This window comes from Photinus pyralis, unplaced genomic scaffold (assembly GCF_008802855.1).
Source record: "Photinus pyralis isolate 1611_PpyrPB1 unplaced genomic scaffold, Ppyr1.3 Ppyr1.4_LG10, whole genome shotgun sequence".
Lineage (NCBI taxonomy): Eukaryota > Metazoa > Arthropoda > Insecta > Coleoptera > Lampyridae > Photinus > Photinus pyralis.
In genome coordinates, this window is record NW_022170250.1 from 62,428 (window position 1) to 80,940 (window position 18,513).

At 42.1% G+C, this 18,513-nt stretch overlaps 1 protein-coding gene across 2 annotated transcripts in view; it reads right to left on the reverse strand.

The window, feature by feature from the left end:
- Window positions 1-320: 320 nt before the first annotated feature.
- LOC116161075 (titin homolog) overlaps window positions 321-18,513 on the reverse strand; it is a 55,722-nt gene continuing 37,529 nt past the window's right edge. Inside the window, exons 1-8 of one of the 2 annotated variants that reach the window (XM_031474284.1) lie at window positions 13,417-13,593; window positions 10,474-10,566; window positions 9,327-9,368; window positions 9,070-9,273; window positions 8,767-9,018; window positions 3,672-8,714; window positions 1,040-3,620; window positions 321-978 (exon numbers count right to left, since the gene is read on the reverse strand). In XM_031474284.1, the coding sequence (XP_031330144.1) occupies window positions 876-978; window positions 1,040-3,620; window positions 3,672-8,714; window positions 8,767-9,018; window positions 9,070-9,273; window positions 9,327-9,368; window positions 10,474-10,558 (8,310 nt within the window). In that variant the 5' untranslated portion in view covers window positions 10,559-10,566; window positions 13,417-13,593 and the 3' untranslated portion in view covers window positions 321-875. Of the gene's footprint in view, window positions 979-1,039; window positions 3,621-3,671; window positions 8,715-8,766; window positions 9,019-9,069; window positions 9,274-9,326; window positions 9,369-10,473; window positions 10,567-13,416; window positions 13,594-18,513 lie in introns of those variants that run through there. The other variant, XM_031474285.1, reaches the window with a different exon arrangement.

Consider the following 18,513-nt stretch of genomic DNA (forward strand, 5'->3'; position numbering starts at 1 on the left):
ATATAATTAATTTAATCAATACACAACTTTGATATGATTCAATATGTTTTGTTTGAACCCAATGGATTTAATAAAGGGAATATTTTTGGACCATCCTGATTTGTCTGGAAATCGATTCTTGAAAATTAATTTAAAAATTTGCTTCAGTGGTCCTTTGACAAAGCAGATTGTTTAAAAAGGCAGGGGAATTTCGTGACGCACAAGTATTACCAAAAAAGAATTTACAAGCCCACGAAAGATCAAAAGACCTACCAAAGATATAAACCTGGCTAAACTTGTCCAGTCCTTTCGACACCCACAATGTAAAAAAAACAGACCAATTAATTTGTTCATTTTAATTATAGTAAGATAAATACTACATATTCTATAAGTATATTGAGCATCCATAAATATACAAAAACGATCTAGACGTTCAAGTGGCAGAACAAGGGAGTGTACATGTTTTTAATAAAAACTACATTAAAATGGCAGCGTTCTGCTAGTCAAACAGTCCAGAGTCTTATGTGCGACACAATAAACAATACAACAAAGGAGCCCTTTATCTTGGGTTTTTAAATGGCTATCAAAATACGAGACACGTACAAAAAGTTCTAAATTTAAAAAAGTAGTAAAAAATTCAGTCAAAAGTTATTATAAATAATTAAATCGAGTATACAATCACTTTATTGCACGTGTAAATACATGCACTCACTGGTCAGAAACTCTTGGCTGGAGTTTCCTTTAAAGGCACGATATACCTAGTCTTATTTTCAATTTGGCACCCGAGAATGCTACGAATCGTTTTAAAAGTTTCACACTATTCAATTGCAAAATTGTTTCTATCACTCACACAATGCGGATCACTAGTGCACTTATCACTAATCATCGTAAATTGTTCATCTTCTTCGCCTAGACTCGACCTCTGCTATCATTTTCCTAATCATAGGTTCGGGACTACAAGGTTTGGGATCACATTTCATTTGACCATCACCACCGCAGCTGCAAGGAGAAACAAAACCACGTTAGTGAAAATGAACACATAATTCACTTTAAATCTTACCTGCACTGCAAACAGGGACCAGATGCAGATGCCACATCTTCACCTACTTGATAATCTTTGCCTTGCACAAGGCAACCTTGTCGTTTTGCTCTGCCTTTGTAGTGATGCGAGAAGAAGTGGGGAGGCAGCGTTGTTGTGGTCGTGGTAGTCGTGGTCGTGATATTTACAGCGGTAGCCATAGAGACTGGACATTCGTAACGAGGACAACAGAATCCCCTGATCGGTTCCTCGTGACATCTGGGAATCGGAGGCGGACAGCTTTGTTGTAGACAGATGATGTCGCTTCGGAAACAGAAGCAGAAATCGCAGGGATCGTCGCGAGGTATTTGTTGCGCCGAGACGAACGTTTTTCCACCATATCGGCAAGTACCAGGTCCATATGTGCCATGATCTTCTTCATATTCGTCTTCGGGTACGTGGTAGTCGGGCATTTCTGGCGTATGACCTAAGTCTGGGTGAATGCTAGAAGATTCGCTTATGGTAGTGTACAGGTCGGTACGATTCAGATCAAGGTGAGGAGTTGTCGATAGAATCTCCGCGGTTGTTGTTTCTGGAGCGCCTGTTACCGCTTTCTCAGTCACTTCTTCTGGAGTAGTCTGAACTTCGGGCGATTTACTTGCCTCAACATCTGGTTGCATTGTAACTTCAGCTTGTTTCTCAGTCTCTGATTTGCCTTCAGTGGTTTGGTGCGGTTCTTCTTCAGTCATTGAGGTCTGAACGGAAGGTTCCGTGGGCTGACTTAATTTCTGGGTGGTATATTCCTTCTCAGTTTCTGATGGCACTTCCTTAGTTACATCAATTTCAGGCTCTTCTTTGTGCGGTTCCGCAGTCGATGATTCTGTGATTACAGCACCAGCTGTAGTTACTTCAATTGTGGTGTGTTTCTCAGTCTCACTGTCTGTACTAGCATCAGAGGTCCGTTGTGTGACTGCAGGTTCAGTTACGACCGTTGTCTTAGTATACGGATATTTGGTCTCTTGATGTTCAAGACTTTCTGTGGCGTCCGAGGATTTAACAGTTGTCATAGAACTTTCCGATGTAGCACCTTTTTCGGGAATCGTTGAGGTTGTTTCATGAATTTCTCCTTCTGTGACAGCTTCGGGTTTGCTAGTAACTTTTTCTTCTCCTTCGATTTCTGGCAATGACGTGGATTGACTAGTAACTTCATGTGCCATTGTTTCACTTTCCGGTGGTAAAGTAGTAGATGCACGCATCGTAGTTACCTGCGATTCGACTTTGGTCGCGACATCTTCTTGCGTCACTTCCTCGGTTTCAATTTTCGGGGATGTAGTCATCACTTCATGCGGAGTAGGTGCCGCTTCTGATTTGGTGTCAACTTCTTCAGGCAACTGAGCTTTTGTCACTTCCTCAGTTTCAGCCTCTACCGATGCAGTAGATGAACCAATGATCACATGAGGAGTAGTAGCTTCCGACTCTGATTTAGTGGCAACTTCCTCAGGCAAATGAGCTTTCGTCGCCTCCTCAGTTTCAGCCTCTACAGACTCAGTGGATGAACCGATGAGCTCATGCGGCGTAGTAGCTTCCGACTCTAATTTAGTGGCAATATCTTCAGGCAGTTGAGCTTTCGTCCCTTCTTCAGTTTCGGCCTCTACTGATGCAGTGGATGCAGAAATGACCTCATGGGGCGTAGCTTCCGACTCTGATTTAGTGGCACCTTCCTCGGGCAACTGTGCTTTTGTCGCTTCCGATTCAGTGGATGAACCAATGACCTCATGCGGAGTTGTAGCTTCTGATTCTGATTCAGTGACCTTCTCGACTTCAGCTTCTGGAGATGAGGTAGATGCACCGACAACCTCATGGGAGGTAGTAGCTTCCGATTCTGATGTAGTGGCAACTTTTTCAGGCAACTGAGCTTTCGTTGCCTCCTCAGTTTCAGTCTCTACAGACTCAGTGGATGAACCGATGAGCTCATGCGGAGTAGTAGCCTCTGTGGCATCTTTCTCATGTTGCGTTGCCTTCTCGATGTCGGATACTGGAGATGAGGTAGATGAGCTGACAAATTCATGGGCTGTAGTAACCTCTGATTCTGATTTAGTGACAACCTCCTCCTCAGGTAATTTCGTTGCCTCCTCTGTTTTAGGAGATGAAGTTGGCGAACTGGTAATCTCTGATTCTGTTTCTGATTGGGTGACTCCTGTCGGCGCAGCTGTAGCTTCCGGGTGTGGTTGTACCACAACGGGTACATAAACTGGCTTCACAGTTTCTTCCTCCGGTACTTTCGGACCCAAGGTTGTCGATTCCGTTACAGGGCTCTCAGTTTCAATACGATCTCCTATAGCAACACCTCCTTCTGGTTCTTTACTTAGCGGTGCTTCTGTAAGAACTTCGACCTCTGTAACCTCTTTTTCAGCACCAGCGGTTGTCGACTCCTCCTGCTGTGTTGTTTTCTGCGTAGGCGCCGAAGTGGTTTGTTCAGATTCCTTAGGTACTTCAGCTTCCGTTACTGGCTCCTCGGTCTTTGCAGGCAACACTTGTATGGAAATAGTAACTGGCTGTTCTTTAATTGTTGTTTCGTCCATCTTGTGACTATCTGACTCAATTTCGGATGGTTCTGGTACACCTGAAATGCAATCGTTATGACAAATTCCAAAACAAAGCCTTATAAACTTACTGCAACTATATGTTGGACAACAACTATCAGGGCCTTGGTAGACAGGCATGCAGTTATGAAGATGTGAAGGTGGACCTTCACAGGCTACGGATTCGCACTGTAGAATTGAACTTAAGCACTTGCAAGAAATTTGGCAATGTCCCATTGGAGGCACTTCGGAGTTATTGGCAAAAGTTTGACCATCAACCAAACAGCTGCCTTCTCCAGGTACCATATGCTCAGTTATACTTTCGGTAGGAGTTGTTTCGGGCTGCTTAGTTGACTCATACGCTGGTTTTTGCGTAGACGACACAATGGAAGGCAGTTCAGTTGCCGCGACGTCCTTATCAGGTACTTCTTCCGGTTGAGTTGCCGAAACTGGAGGTACCTTGGTTATAGGCTCTTCCTTTGCGGGCATAACCTCTACAGCAATCTGCGGTGCCTCAGTCTCTTGTTCTTTTGGAATATCATGCTGGGTAGATTGGTCCACTGGTTTTTCGGTTACTTGCGGCACGGCGGTGGTCTGATCTTCTGATTTTTCGCCCTGTTGAACAAGAGGCGTCTCTGTGTCAACTGCTACTGCTGTTACTGTGACAATTGGTTCTTCGGTCACGTGAGATAAACCGACTGTTGAAAGATCTTGCTCAGGTTTATGTTCGCTTTCAGTAATTAAACCTTCGCTTGGTTGTTTTTCAGGTGTTACTGTGTACACTGGCTCAGTCGTTTTTTCTTCCTCGGGGCCGCTTGTTTCTTCTAGCTCTGGTTTACTAGTGGTAGCTTCCGGAAGAGTAGTTTGCTTTTCCTCTGGTTTGGGCGTGGTTTCTAATTCTACCCTTGATGGAACGGTAGTTTCTTGCGCAGGAGGACGAGACGCGTGTGTGCTTTCTTCGGGAGCGCTTGTTAGTTCCTCTTCAGGGCGTTTTGGTACTTCAGTTTCGGGAGCCTGTGTGATTTCTGATGGAACTTGTTGTTCCGGCACCTCTTCCGGTGCTTCCGTGACTTCTCCTTCTGGAATTTTGGTAATTTCTTCAGTGGGAAGTTTCGTTGTATCCTCAAGGCCCTTGGCACTGGTTACTTCCACTTCTGGAACTGCAGGTTCTTTCGTCAATCCCTCAGGAGCCGGTGTACTTTCTGGCCCCTTTGTTTGTTTTTCATGTTCCGGTGCTTGTGTTTGTTCCTCTTCTGGAGATTTTGTTAAATCAGCTCCAGGCGCCTTTGTTAGTTCTTCAGGTGCTTTTGTTATATGTTCCGGCTCTTTGGTACCTTCCTTTTCAACTGGCTCCGCCGTTTCTGTTGCGTGTTCGGATGTTTTGGTGGTCTCAACCGAAGCTTCGGTTGACACTGCTTCTGGTAGTTTGGTGAGTTCTTCCGCAGATTTTGTAACTTCTACTGTCGCTTCCGTATGCGGTGCTTCGGTAATTTGAACTGTACTTTCTGTTTCCACTTCCGGAATTTTAGTTGGTTGTTGTTCTGGTTTTGTTACCTTTTCAGCTGGAGGTACGGTGACGTCAGGTGTCTTGGTTTCACTTTCCTTCGTTACTTCCCCTGTAGCTGCAGAGTCTGGTGCTTCAGTGACCGCTACTGGACGCATTGTTTCCTTGTCCTCTGGTTTGGTTGCTTCTTCAACTGGTACCGTCGTGGCTTCAGGTGCTTTAGTTGCGTATTCTGATTCTTTAATCTTCTCTTCGGGAACTTTGCTTATTTCTTCTATAGGCGCTTCTGTTATCTCTTCGGGACCCTTTGTTGGTTGTTCAGGTTCATGTTCCTTGGGAGATTCAATTGGACCTTTGGTTACTTCTTGTGAAACCTCAGTTACTACTTCGGGAGCCTTCGTTGCTTCGTCATGTGTTTTTGCTGGTTCACTTACGTCTTCTGGAGCTTCTGTTGGAGACACTTCTTTTGTTACTTCGGGTGACTCTGTAATTACTTCTTCGGCCTTGGTGACTTCTTCGGGTGCCTTGGTTTCTATCTCTGCCTCCTTAGTTACCTGTTCAGGCAACTTCGTAACCTCCTCTTTTGGAACGTGCGTTGATTCAGGTTCCGGTGCTTTCGTCACTTCTTCACCAGCCTTTGTTATTTCTCCCTCAGACCCTTTAGTCGGTTCGGTTACTGGTACTTTGCTAGTTTCTTCAGGATGTTTAGTCGCTTCCTCGGGAGCAAAGGTTGGTCTTTCCGATTCCTTTTCACTTTCTCCTGCCGCTGAAGTTTCTTCGATTGCGGGTGCTTTAGTTACTTCAGCAGCTTTCGTTTCGCCTTCAGTAGATTCTGTTGGTTCACTTTCTGGTGCTGTCGTTTCTGGTAGTTTCGTTGCTTCTTCCGGTGCTGTAGTTGTTTTTTCTATTTTTGGCACACTCGTTACTACTTCGGGGCCTTTGGTACCTTCTTCTGGGGCGCTAGTTTCTGGTTCCTCTTTTTCGGGTAACACTGTCGCTGGGCCCTCTGGACTCTTTGTTGCCGCTTCTTCGTGAGCTTTAGTTACATCGTCTGGTAATTTAGTGACTTCTGGTACCTTGGTAGGTTCAATTGCTTCTGGACTCTTTGTTGCCGCTTCTTCGTGAGCTTTAGTTACATCGTCTGGTAACTCAGTGACTTCTGGTACCTTGGTAGGTTCGATTGCCTCAGATGCTTTCGTAATTTCTTCTGTTACCTCGTCACGCATTTTTGTGGCCTCCATTGTTGTTACAGCTTCAGGTGCCTTCGTTCCTTCTTCCGCCTTTTCAGGCTCTTCTTGGGCCTTTGTTACCTCCACCTCTGGAATATGCGTCGTTGCTTTAGTTCCTTCTTCTTCACCATGAAGTGGTGTGGATTCTTTCGGTCCTTCAGTCGGCTCTTCTTCTGGCACCTTTGTTACTTCTTCTTGGATATGTGATACATGTGCCTCGGTTACTTCTTCTGGAAGCTTGGTAGCAGTAGGTACTTCCTCGGGCACCTTTGTAGCGTCTTCTGGTCCTTTCGTCACATGTTCCGCGACTGTAGCTTCGGCTTCTGGTGCTTTGGAAGATTCTTCTGGAATAACTGATGATTCTTGCTCGGGTGCCGCAGGTACTTTTGGAGCTCCTTCTTTCGGCATAGTCGTCTCCTTTTCAATTGGTGCCTCTGTCTCTTGTGCGATTGACGATTTTGTCGCTTCTTCTTCAGCAGCCTTTGTTACTTCTTCCTGAGATGTAGTCTCTTCAGGACCCCTGACACCTAAATCCGGAATTTCAGTAGCTTCCACAGCGGGTACTTTGGTCACATCTTCAGGCGCTTCCGGAGCTTTCGTTCCGTGTTCCTTTTCTGGAAGAATTGCGGGAGTAGTCTGTTCGCCTTCTTTTTCTGGCATCTTCGTGCCTTCGGGCAACGTTGCCGTTGGAGTTTCTGAGTGTGGGAGCTCCTTCTCAGGCTCGGTAACCGATACTTGAGGTACCGTGGTCATGTGCTCCTCTTCCTTTTCAGGCGCTTGCTCTACTTCCTTCTGAGGCGGAAGCCCGGTCGGTGAAACTGTTGTCGCTGCTTCCTCTGGTTCCTTTGCACTTGTCGCCTCCTCTTCTTTGCTGGCTTCAGTTGGTCTTTCCTCGTCGCCTGGAGTTGGTTCAACTGGTCTGCTTGTAGTACCTTCCTTGACGGGCGCCTTAGTTTCCGCCGTGGCCAAATCTTTATCTTCGGGCGATTTAGTTAATTCGTGCTCTAACGGACCGATTGTGTTGGCAGATACATCTTCTTCACTCTCACCTTCCGGCGCTTTTGTTACCTCGGGCTCAAGTGGCCTAACAGAGGCCGGTTCCTTATCTTCCTCGTGAGGTTGGGTTACTTCAGGTACTGGAGTGGTTAATTGTTTTTCGTCTGTCGCCTTTTCAGGTTCCTCAGTTTCTATAGATGCGGTGGTGAGTTCGACACTTCCAGAGGTAGTATGTTTGTCTTGGGGCAATTTTGATGCTTGTGTCACTTCACCGTCAGTGGATTCCTCCTCCAATGGTTTTACCGTACCGACTGGATGAGAAGGTTCAGGTTGTACAGTTGTGGCTTTTCCCTCCTCTTCCTCGACTGTGGCAGTTGGGACTGGTGATCCTTGTTTGTCATCTTCAGGCGACTTTGTGGCTTCACTTGGCATGGCAGTTGTGGTCTTAGCTTCTTCGGGAGCTTTGGTCGATTCTGGAACACTAGTTTCCGCAGCCTTTTCCGGTTCCTCTGGAACTGGCGCCTTTGTACTCTCAACACCAGGGCCAGCTGTCGCTTCTGTTATGAATTGGCTGACGGTAGGGCTCGATTCGGTATCGGAAGGCTGTAGAGTTGTTGGCTTAGGTTCCTCTTTACCTTCCTCAGACGGCGTTGTTTCCTCCTCTCCAAATCGTGGAGGAAGCCTGGGTGTCGTGGGTTGTTCTTCTTCTGTTTGCGGTGCCTTGGTGTGGTCAGGCACGACTTGAGTCGTTGGCGGCTCTTGTTCGGGCAGCATAGTAGTTAAGGGTTCTGGTTTTTGAGTAACTTGGGCATGAGCTTGGGTCATGTCTTCGGCAGATGACGTCAAAAATCCTTCAGTTATAACTTCGGTTGGTGCAGACGGAGCCGGTGTGGAATCGCCTTCATCTAACTTGGGCACGTGACCTTCTACTGCAGGATGTTCACTTTCAGTAGTCGGTTGAGAGGGCTCTTCGGTTTCTTCTAGTGGTCGCACTGTTGGTATCTCTTCCGTTCTAGATGTTGTTGCAGTTTTGTCAACTTCATTAGGAACAATTTCAGGTAAAGGCGTGGTAACGTCGTAGATTAAAGTGGTGAGTTCTTCTTCGATTAAATTGTCACAGTCGTAGGTGTCAGGGCAACACTCACCGTCGCGTGGCGGTAACGCTGTACAGTTAATTTTTTCCAGCGGCGTGGGGTTACATTTTTGTACAGCGCACATAACGTCTCCTTTCATGCAATAGCAGCGCTCGCACGGAATGTCGCTCTTTATAAGGGCGCCGTCGGCGTACAAGTTATTTTCGAAGGTACAATCTTTAGGACCTGGGAACATGGTCGTCGTGATTAGGCTTGGTGTCGTTCTTTCGGTGGTCGTTGTTGTCGTTTCGAGAAGGTTTTGTTCGGGGTGTTCTGCAAAGTTTTAAGAATAGAGGGGGTTCGGTTAACTGGTTAAGGTACGTACCACAATCGTACCTCGCCGGGCAGCAGACACCTTCTTGATACACGGGCCTACAATCTTCGATTTCGAGTGTGCACTGTTGCATAACGCAAGCCGTACGGTTTCGGATGCAGTAGCAAAGCTCACAGGGCTTATTTGGGTTGGAAGGAACTCTGGCACCGTCTGAGTAAAACCTGTTCTCGATAAAACAGCCGTACTCGTTTAAGTGTCCAACTGCGGTGGACGGAGTTGTTGATGGCATAAGCTTTACAGGTACTAAAAGATGGTTGGATTATTTCCAGTCGAGATTACTATTGGCGGTGTTACCTTCGGGGCACTTGATAACGGGGCAACACTGATCGGGGCGTTTCTCCGTTTTGCAGTCTTGCCCGATGGCTTTGGTGAACGGACAGACTCGGAGGTAGCACATGAGCATTTCATTGTGGCAAGTACAGTTTAGGCAAGGCTCGTTTGTTAAAATTCTGTCTCCCTCATCGTAATGCTGGAAGTTATAGTAACATCCCTGCGTTTCTGAAATGGGGTAAATTAAAATGGGGCAGCTGGATGGGGGACGATCGACTTACTTGAACGTGACTCAATTCCTGTGCTCTGCTCGGACAGAGGAGCTGAAACAATGAAACAATTACATAGGCGATTATTTGATGATGGATGTATGACAGTGGAGCAGGTGCAGGTCAGTGGCTCAACAAGGCCACAGTGGGTGTGGCCGCAATACTTGAATAATAATCGATTGTCGATCTTGCATGTAAATGCAATATGTTTTCAGTCCCAGCCAAAATTGCGTAGGAAAGTGAGTTTTCCTCGGTTGGTACCGTTATCAATTATTTTTATCCGAATATTTGACCCAAACAATGGTCTTAAACGGTAATTGTTTGGCCAATCCGTTTGGCTCTTATATTACAAGAAATAACAGGTGTTGTTGTCGTAAGTCAATTACCAATCTGCCATGTACCAGACTCAAGGTGGGAAGTGTGCCAAATTCGCGGTCAAAATATTAAGTTGTCAGTAAAGGATGAATGGAGATTTTTTTATCTGCATTGTTTTAGAAAGAAATCCAATTATAGTCGGTGCCATAACAGAAAGCATGAACCTGCCTGACATTCACGGTTAACTGTATACCGCTTATATAACTTGAGCAATCAAGTCATCTAAGTAATTTGTGAATGCAGAAAATGGCTTTTGCATACATTAGTCAGACAAAACCGTGGTCCGGCCAAGCGTGGGAGACTTGGCCGAGACTTACCGCAGGAGGTCAAGTTGTGAACCTAGAATCGAGGACATTGTTATTGTGTTTGCAGACAGTTATATGCACGCTGTTATATACCGATCAGATTTAATCTTCGATTTCCGATCGATTCGAAAAAATGGCACACTCGCCTGGCGTAACCCGAACAAATTACGGCAATTAAATTTTTTCGGAAATTCCAACACCTTGCGTTGTTTAATTTAAAATCGAGGCACGTCACCGAATGTGGCATTCATAATGATGTTAATGGAAGGCGATCTTAAAAGTTCAAATTTGTCTAGATGAAGCGGATGTCGTCAGTCACTTTAATCGGTATGCAAATGTTACCGTTAAGTTAAAAATCGGTAGCCGCCTTTATCTTAAATCTCGACTTCCACCCGGTAGGTAACTGACCCTTGTGGCGAAAACAGGAACACTCGAGCATGTGTAAAAAGCTGTTCTAATTGCGTAACCGAAAAACTTACCGGCATGTACTACGTATGCAGACATTAACGTGAGGAACAGCATCAACAGGGCTGATTGCTGCAGCCCTGAACTCCACGCCGCCATGGCGCGTTCTGAAACAAACATACTTCGTTATTTATCATGCAAGAATGAGCAGAGACGAATGTGCAATAAAGTTCCTCTTAGTGACCACCACGAACCGATAACTAATGCAATTCCAACTTCAAAAGCCATAAATGCAATTCCCACGTCTCCGCGCTCATGAAACGTGCGGTAGTTTAATGGCCACTATTTGCTAGTAAATTACTAACAAACGTAATTCATTTTTAATAATTTGAGAAAATTTGCTACATTGTTGCTTGCATTACAACTCGAAGCGATGTTACACCGAATTGAGTTTCAGTTATGCATGATATGTAAATCAAACTTACAAGTATTGAATTTCCAACTCGTACTTCGCTAAAAACTTCTCACTGCATTTTTGGGTGATGTTAATATTAACTAATCCCTGTTTTGGTCACAGGCGCTGGGAAAAGTAAAAATACACATTTCTAAGCGTCTTAAGTTTCCTTTGACAGCTGTCATCAATATACTAGAGGGGTGGCCTGTCAATCTCTGCACTTCTCAGAAACTGGCGTCGTTAATTACACTTTGTAATCTCGATACTTCATCAAAATTTACAATGGCGGGCATGAGAACGAAGAACAGTTAGAAGACATCGGAAGTGCGAAAGAGTATGACCCTGTGGGAAATGATGTGGGAGAATAATTTTCTCGTTTTCTTCAAAAAGCTGAATTAAATAAAAGGGCCGGCCGGTTATATGACTTGGTAACAGCTGGGTATGGCTTTACTTTCATATCGTGACTGTGTAATAAAAGGAAAAAAGCAAGTACAAGAGCAGAAACTTGATGACAATGCACGCGGCAGTTACAGGAATATCAGACTAGACCGTTGTTTGAAAACTAGTCGTTTTCCGTTTATAGAGTTTTCTTGTTGCCGCCAACAACCATTGTAAGGAGCTTACCTTCGTCTGTAACTTAGATATGGCGTCATGCCAACAACCGGCCATAAATACCCAACCACCTGAGCTTGGAATCTCAATTAGTTACTTTGCGTACCTACAATCTTCCAGAGGTATTCGCGCAAAGCTTCGATTAGGTAATTTTTATGCGACCTTGCTTGACTCATACCGGATTCCTTAAAAATTCAGCCGGTGCGAGAAAACCACATTTCTTAATTAAGTCACTTGCGTCATAAAATCAAGAATTTTACACACGAGTTACGATCGCTTCACACCATTCTTCATTCACAAACTTTTTGCACGGCAACCGAGCTAAACCTACTTACACGAAAATGAAAGGAACATAATGAGGAATTTGAATTTTCAATGTAACTCGTAAATAAACAATTTGGATAATTAATTGTAAATCCAAATTAACGGTAACCAAACGTTCGATTTTTATTTAACAAAAATGCAAATAATAGCCGACGCGTTATGCAATAGCTTTTTGAGATCAGGTGAGAAAGTTGTAACTGTTCACCTATTGACTAAAATATAGGAAGCTTCTCGATTTTTAATTAAATTAGACTCGTTCAAAATTTCCAGCATAGAAAGACCGACTGAAACTAAAGTTTGCAATTGGCGATCTAATTAATTTCGTAAAAGCTAATTATCCCCAAAAGATTAGTTAAGTAATATGATAATTTTGCAGAATCAATTTGAACAATAAAAACGAATTGCCACGCCAATTAACCCCAAAATGAAAAAATAAGGAATAGCGAACCATCCGAAAATTTGGCAATCACGCTAACGTGATTTAGCCCAAGGATAATAAACAATGATTTAACAACAGGATCAAAAATAAATTCGTTAATATTCAAACGCGTCAATAAATTTGAGAAACTTGCCGAACATTTTCCACTAAAACACAAATGGAAGAGATTTGATTAAACTCGGCACTTTTTGCGATTATCTCATAAGTTAACAATAATTATCTAATTATTTCCTGGTTAGTTTTTCAATTTCATACTCGTTAAGGTGGGGGATTTAGCATCCAATTATGTTAAAGAAAAACGTTAGGATTAACATATTAATGTGCAGCATCACCTTACCTTGTAATTTTTTTGTAAGCCTTTTCGCCGTTTTTATTATTATTTAAGTCGTGCATGAGATCTAGAATCTCGTTTTACCGTTCATTTCAGGCTGAATTTATCACTTCAAGTGAATTTATCGCAATCTTAATCTAAGAGCAACGGTGAATTTCGCGACAAGTTGCGGTCGAATCTTCTTCGAAGTTTTATGCAAATATGAGGTGTATCCTGAGAGATTTATGAATGTCAATGACATCGTGGTAAAAGCGTAGTGAATCATCAAGGAAAACAGGTGAAGTGATGTAAGGAAAAATGGAACAAGTTTTGGCGAAGACTAGCCTTGATTAAGTTGCACCATAACTGTGTCATTACCAAGGTAGATTCTTGAGTTAAATAAAATTACTCTTGGCTTTGAACTTGGAGCTGCAAGGATAATGCATTCAGAAATAAGGACGTGAAGCAAGTTCGTGGTAGGTCAGTTTAGTATGCCACTGATAACATAAAATCGTTCCTGCAGCTTTCGACGACACTTATTATAACACGTTTTATAACACACTAAACTGAATTATCTACACGTGTAAATGTAATAAGCGTAATTAGTTGAAAACCAGAAGTCTTTAGTGAAATGATTATGGGAAAATATCTCGTGAGAACCAGAACTGTTTGAGACTAACATAGGGATGCAAAGTGGATGAGCAAACAGCGGTGGTGCGTAAAGAAGTCTAAGTTTACTTAAGCCATCTTAGACTTTTACTATAACGATTCAAATTAATCTCTCGACTTTTTTAATTCAATTAATCCGGCACGCGCCTCAATTTGCAACCAACACTATTCACTATAGTCACTCACTAAAAAATAAATAAAAATCTTACCTAGACCTTTAATTAATGAGATAATCGCGAAAACAAAAAACTGCACTTAAGTCCGTCAATTTCGCACAGATCCGCGCCTTCACTCTATTCGCGAATTACCTAATAGTAATATAAGTCCAATCGGTCGTCGAAAAATGCAACAAGATCTACAAAGTACCGACCAGAAGTGAACTCATGCGGAGCTCCGCGCCTTAAGTTTAAATACTTCTGGTAGCGGGGGAACATCCACGCAAACCTCTTAGGAAACGCGTCTCCGAAGCTTCCACATCTGATTGGCTCGCCTGAGGGTAGAGAAGAAAATCGCTAATGCCACTTGGATCTGTTATTTATATCAGGGGGAGTCAACCCTGACTCTTTGTCGCAGTGACATTCACTCCAATTAATAAGACACTTAAGAAATCAATACGAACCCCCTTTTTTCTCGAAAAAATGCGGGAGACTTCAACGCGCGATTGTACAGCAAACCCGTCCGCTGATGCGAAATTAAAATGTAAAAAAAATGATAATCTTATAAGTGCTGTTTGCTGAAACTTGGGGGAGATATAAATAGACTGGGAGAAGACGCAGCGTCTCGTCTCTGGACCCGACGCTTGATGGAATCAGGAGCGTGCGCGCCGGACCTACCCCTACGCTCTGCCCGTCTGGAACTATTGAACCGAAATCATCCTTTTTGTACACTTTCCCTTTCAGTTTTCGTAATTTTGTGTACTTTTACGCGATTGAATAGGAGAGAGGACAGCTGCGAGGCTTTGATGTGCAAATCTATTTTTTCGGAAATAAAATTGACAGTGGGGTAAGCGCGCCACATGTCGATTGCGATCGACATTTCGTAATTATTATGGTGTTACGCATAGCCTTTCGCCGACTTTGAACTCGATTAAGCGGTGCTGATGAACTTGTCCTCTTTAACCAGCGCTATGAAAGAGAGAAAGTGAGAAGTAAGCCCTCTCTTTTCACTTACAACTTGGACAAAATCGTGAAAAGAACCAGACATGAAGTTTGCGAAATTGCTCGCAATTGTCATAGGGGAAGTATACGAGGGTCAGAGGGGAAACTCATATTCGCAATTTACCGCCCCCTAGTTTATCCCCCGCATACGTGCAGAAACATAAATCATCGCACCACCGCAACCACTATCATCCGAACAAAGAATCGAGTTACGGACTTGATTAAAGCATAATTAAGCTACGTAGCTAATCTGAGTTGCATGTGCATTACACAAAAAATTAAAAGTCAAATGCCGACAGAGGCGAGGGTGTACAGTTCTTCGAAGGAGACACCCTCTGAAATTCGATACCCTGTCGGCAATGCAGTTTCGGATAATTACTTCCATCTATGTATATACAAGTATTAGTTTGTTAAGGAAGTTTGGAAAGTCCACTTTCGGACGTGTTTAGAATTCGTTAAATCAGAACAGTAACGTCATAGTGTCGCGTTTTTATGGTAATTGGCGACTAGACCTTCCTTCCGAGCTGCAGTGTAGAGCAATCTTTAAGTTGCCGTTACCACAAATCGGGGTAACCGGGTAACCATACACGGCTATTGTATTCTTTTAATCGATGTTCTGGACGGAGAATAATAATTCAAACTCGATCGACGTGCACGTTGCTCTTTGTAACAAAAGTTTATAAAAGAAATAAACGTTACGATCAATAGCAACAACGGCTTGTTATTTACTTCGGAGCTTTTACATATTTACATTCGTACACGATTCCACCTTGAAATCGAATACTTTGTATAAATATAAAGATATTTGTGCTCTTGTCGGTTTACCTTAACTCGAAGGTTTTCTTCAATCAAAATTTCGAACGATTTGGCTTCAAGGAGGTAGGGCGACCTCACGAAAGCGAAATTAGTATTTTCTAGTCTACCTCACCAGTGATTTAGTACCGTTGTGGTAGAGGCGGCGATGTTTTTTCTTTGAAATTATAACATTCCTACCGGAAACTTTGCTTAACTAGTTCGCGTTATGCGGGAAAGTTTGTTACACTCTGACGCTCTTGTTTTCCTAGACTATTTCCGATAAGGTCATTGGATGACTATGCTGAATCTACCCTAAAAGAAGAACTTTTTTCTTTACTGATCTGCAACTACTTTTGTCCATGACATTGTTAAATTATTTTGCAACGAACAGACCTTCAGACCGTCGGTCGCCTCAACACATTCGGAGGTTATACAAAAACAAACCACCAAAAGCTCTATTTTATTATCAAATCAAGTTAGGAAGATTTTCCGATCTTCCACAAATAAACAGTTGCTTCATAATATCTTTGCTGGTAACTTGTTTTGCAATTAACCATGCTTGAATGAAGATCATATTCGTATCTCACACTCACTACCCAAACTAGTAAGAATGGTATGAAAGCTGTACATCATCCTAACATATTTTCTAAGCAAATTTCGTGTTGGTAGTTTCGTAAGTGCCTTTATCATTCGCTTTCTAAGGGCATTTCATCTGTCAACATTATTATGTCGTCGATGCGGTCCAAGTAAGCATTTCCGTTATCCATCTAGAAAAATGTACACTTTGTATAACAAAAATCACTATTTCTTACCTTGGACAAAAGTTCTTGCTGTCCATGCGAAATCGATTCAGAAGATGTAGAAAAGTTGGGAAGCAAAAATATGTTAAACGTATCAATGATGGAGGGGTAGTTTCAAAATGGAGTACAGGTTCAACATGGTTCAGCTCCAATTACAAATTCCATTAAGCACATTCAATAGTCAAAGGCAGAAAAAATAGAGCCAGAACTCTAAGGATTGCGATTACTTCAGGGCTGTAAACTCCAAGAACATTTCCCATATCTGTTAGTAAAAAGTTTCCACGATTTTCCAACTGGACGCATTTTTACAACAATTTACTCTTTGGTACTGGATATTGACCAATAGGTAACCTTTTACCTACTAAAAATGATGGTGATCGATAGTTCGCTAATGATGGTAGTGGGACCAGAAAACGTTGGAAAAACATAAAAAGGTAGCAGTATGATTTCTATTCACATTCCAATTTCAAAAACATAAATAACTCCATTTAAAGCTAGGGGGTCATCTTTAAAATCGAAACAACTTAATCGACAGTGTACCTTATTCGCAAAAATCGATTACTAAAAGTAATTGCAGTTAATACTGCTATTATTCAATAATCGATTATTATAATTAAACTTTTATCTATTATAGTTTATGAAATTATAACCTAATCGAATATTTTGTTTAAATGGTTATAAACAATGGAATAGTTAATTTATCTTTCAAATTCCATGATTTCACACAAACTGCAAACGCAAAGTAAAAATTAATACAAACAACACAACACTAACAGCAGAATGTTCGTTTCTTGGGTTTTCCATCCGGGAAATGAGGACCATGCGGCTGTATTGTATCTAATTTTAATAGTAATTGTATCTTGTCTTCGTTGTAGATCAATTTAAAAAGCATAAATCTCTTACTTTGTTGTAAAGCAGTTTTTAATTGATCGGAATTTTCACCACTACGTTTCTTCAATCGGTTGAAAAAGGACTTGTCTTAGATTGTCTTCGGATTTTAGAATAAAAAAAGGCGAGGTTTATCACGATCAAATAACTACACCAAAAGTATTGGCTGGAAAGCTATAATAAAGCAAAATGTGTATAACTTATTACGTACTTGGCGTAATGATAAAACAGGCAAACTTGTATTTTTTTAAATTTGTGTGGGAGATGATTTACACTCCTAACTCTAAATTTGATTTGACGGGCGTGTTTTAACTAGCACATCAATAATTAGACAGCGTCGTCGTCTTGAGAGATAATCCACCCTTGTAGGCGTTAAAAAAACCACGAAGGAATTCATGGGGAATCAGTCCGATTTGATAGGTACCGAAAAGGGAAAAGGGCTTGTCTCAGATCGATCGGAGAACAAATTTTGGTCTGAAGAATATTCGGCCCTTGGCCTTAGCGCTTGGTCGACTAAAGTGTGTAGTCTTGCCTATAAAACTTCAGATCAATACGGGGAACGAATTTTCTAATAGGAACAGCTTAAGGGAGAACTGCCTTAAACGTTGTACTTAAGTGAGTTTTAGTTTACCAAAGTCTTTAATCCAAAATAGATCGAGAAAGAGCTCGTCGCAGATCGACTAGGAGATTTCTTTAAATAAAAAATGAGTACATAAAGTAGGCATGAAAATGAAGATTTCATGACGATTTTGGCTAAAATTTTACTCTGTAGAATTAAGCCACTAAAATGAAGTGTGTAGCCTTCCTTGCAAAATCTACTGACTTGTCTGAGTTTGTCTGGGAAATGAATTTTCTTAGTCCACATTTCGGCTTTTGGAATCAATAAAGCTAAATTTGTCACCCCAAAAGCTCTAGCCGAAAATCGATTTATTAAATAAGCAAAGAGAATTGCTTTGCCTGCGAAATAGATTGAAAAAGAACTTGTCTGAGATCACCTGGGAAACGACTTTTCCTAATAAAAGGGCGATTTTTCATTATCTGAACTGTGTTAGGAGATATAAGAAAAAAACTTAGTTTTTAAGTTGACAAAGTGTCAAGTCATTGCATCAAAAATTGATCGAGAAAGAACTCGATTGACCATTTTGTATAATAGTGTAATCTCTTCCCTAGCCATTGGGCCAATAAAACTACATGGAGAACCTGACTTGCATGATCGATCAAAATAGTATACTATGCGATCAAAAATGAGTTGCCTCGCCAGTAATGTGTCATTTTAACTATTTAGATAAAAGTCAGGAAAATGACACATTAAGACACATCGAGTAATGCCATTTTACTGACGAGTTTTGTATTAAATTTTACTCGAAATCGTAGTTTAATATAAAATGTCAATTTTCATACAGAACATTTGATTAATGTGATGACAGGAGTCATTACAGACATTTAGCAATGTGACAGGTGCGGCCGGTAAAGTGACATGAGCGGCCGGTAAAGTGACAGGGAGCAGGAAAAGCAGGCTGGTCTTTTCTGACATAAGTAGGCATGAAAATGAAGGTTGATTTTGAGTAAATAACTATAAATCTTCTATTCTTGGTGCATTCATTCAGAACTTCAAACAATGCTGCGTGGAACAGATTTGGCAGCATACCTTATCAAATTACACGCA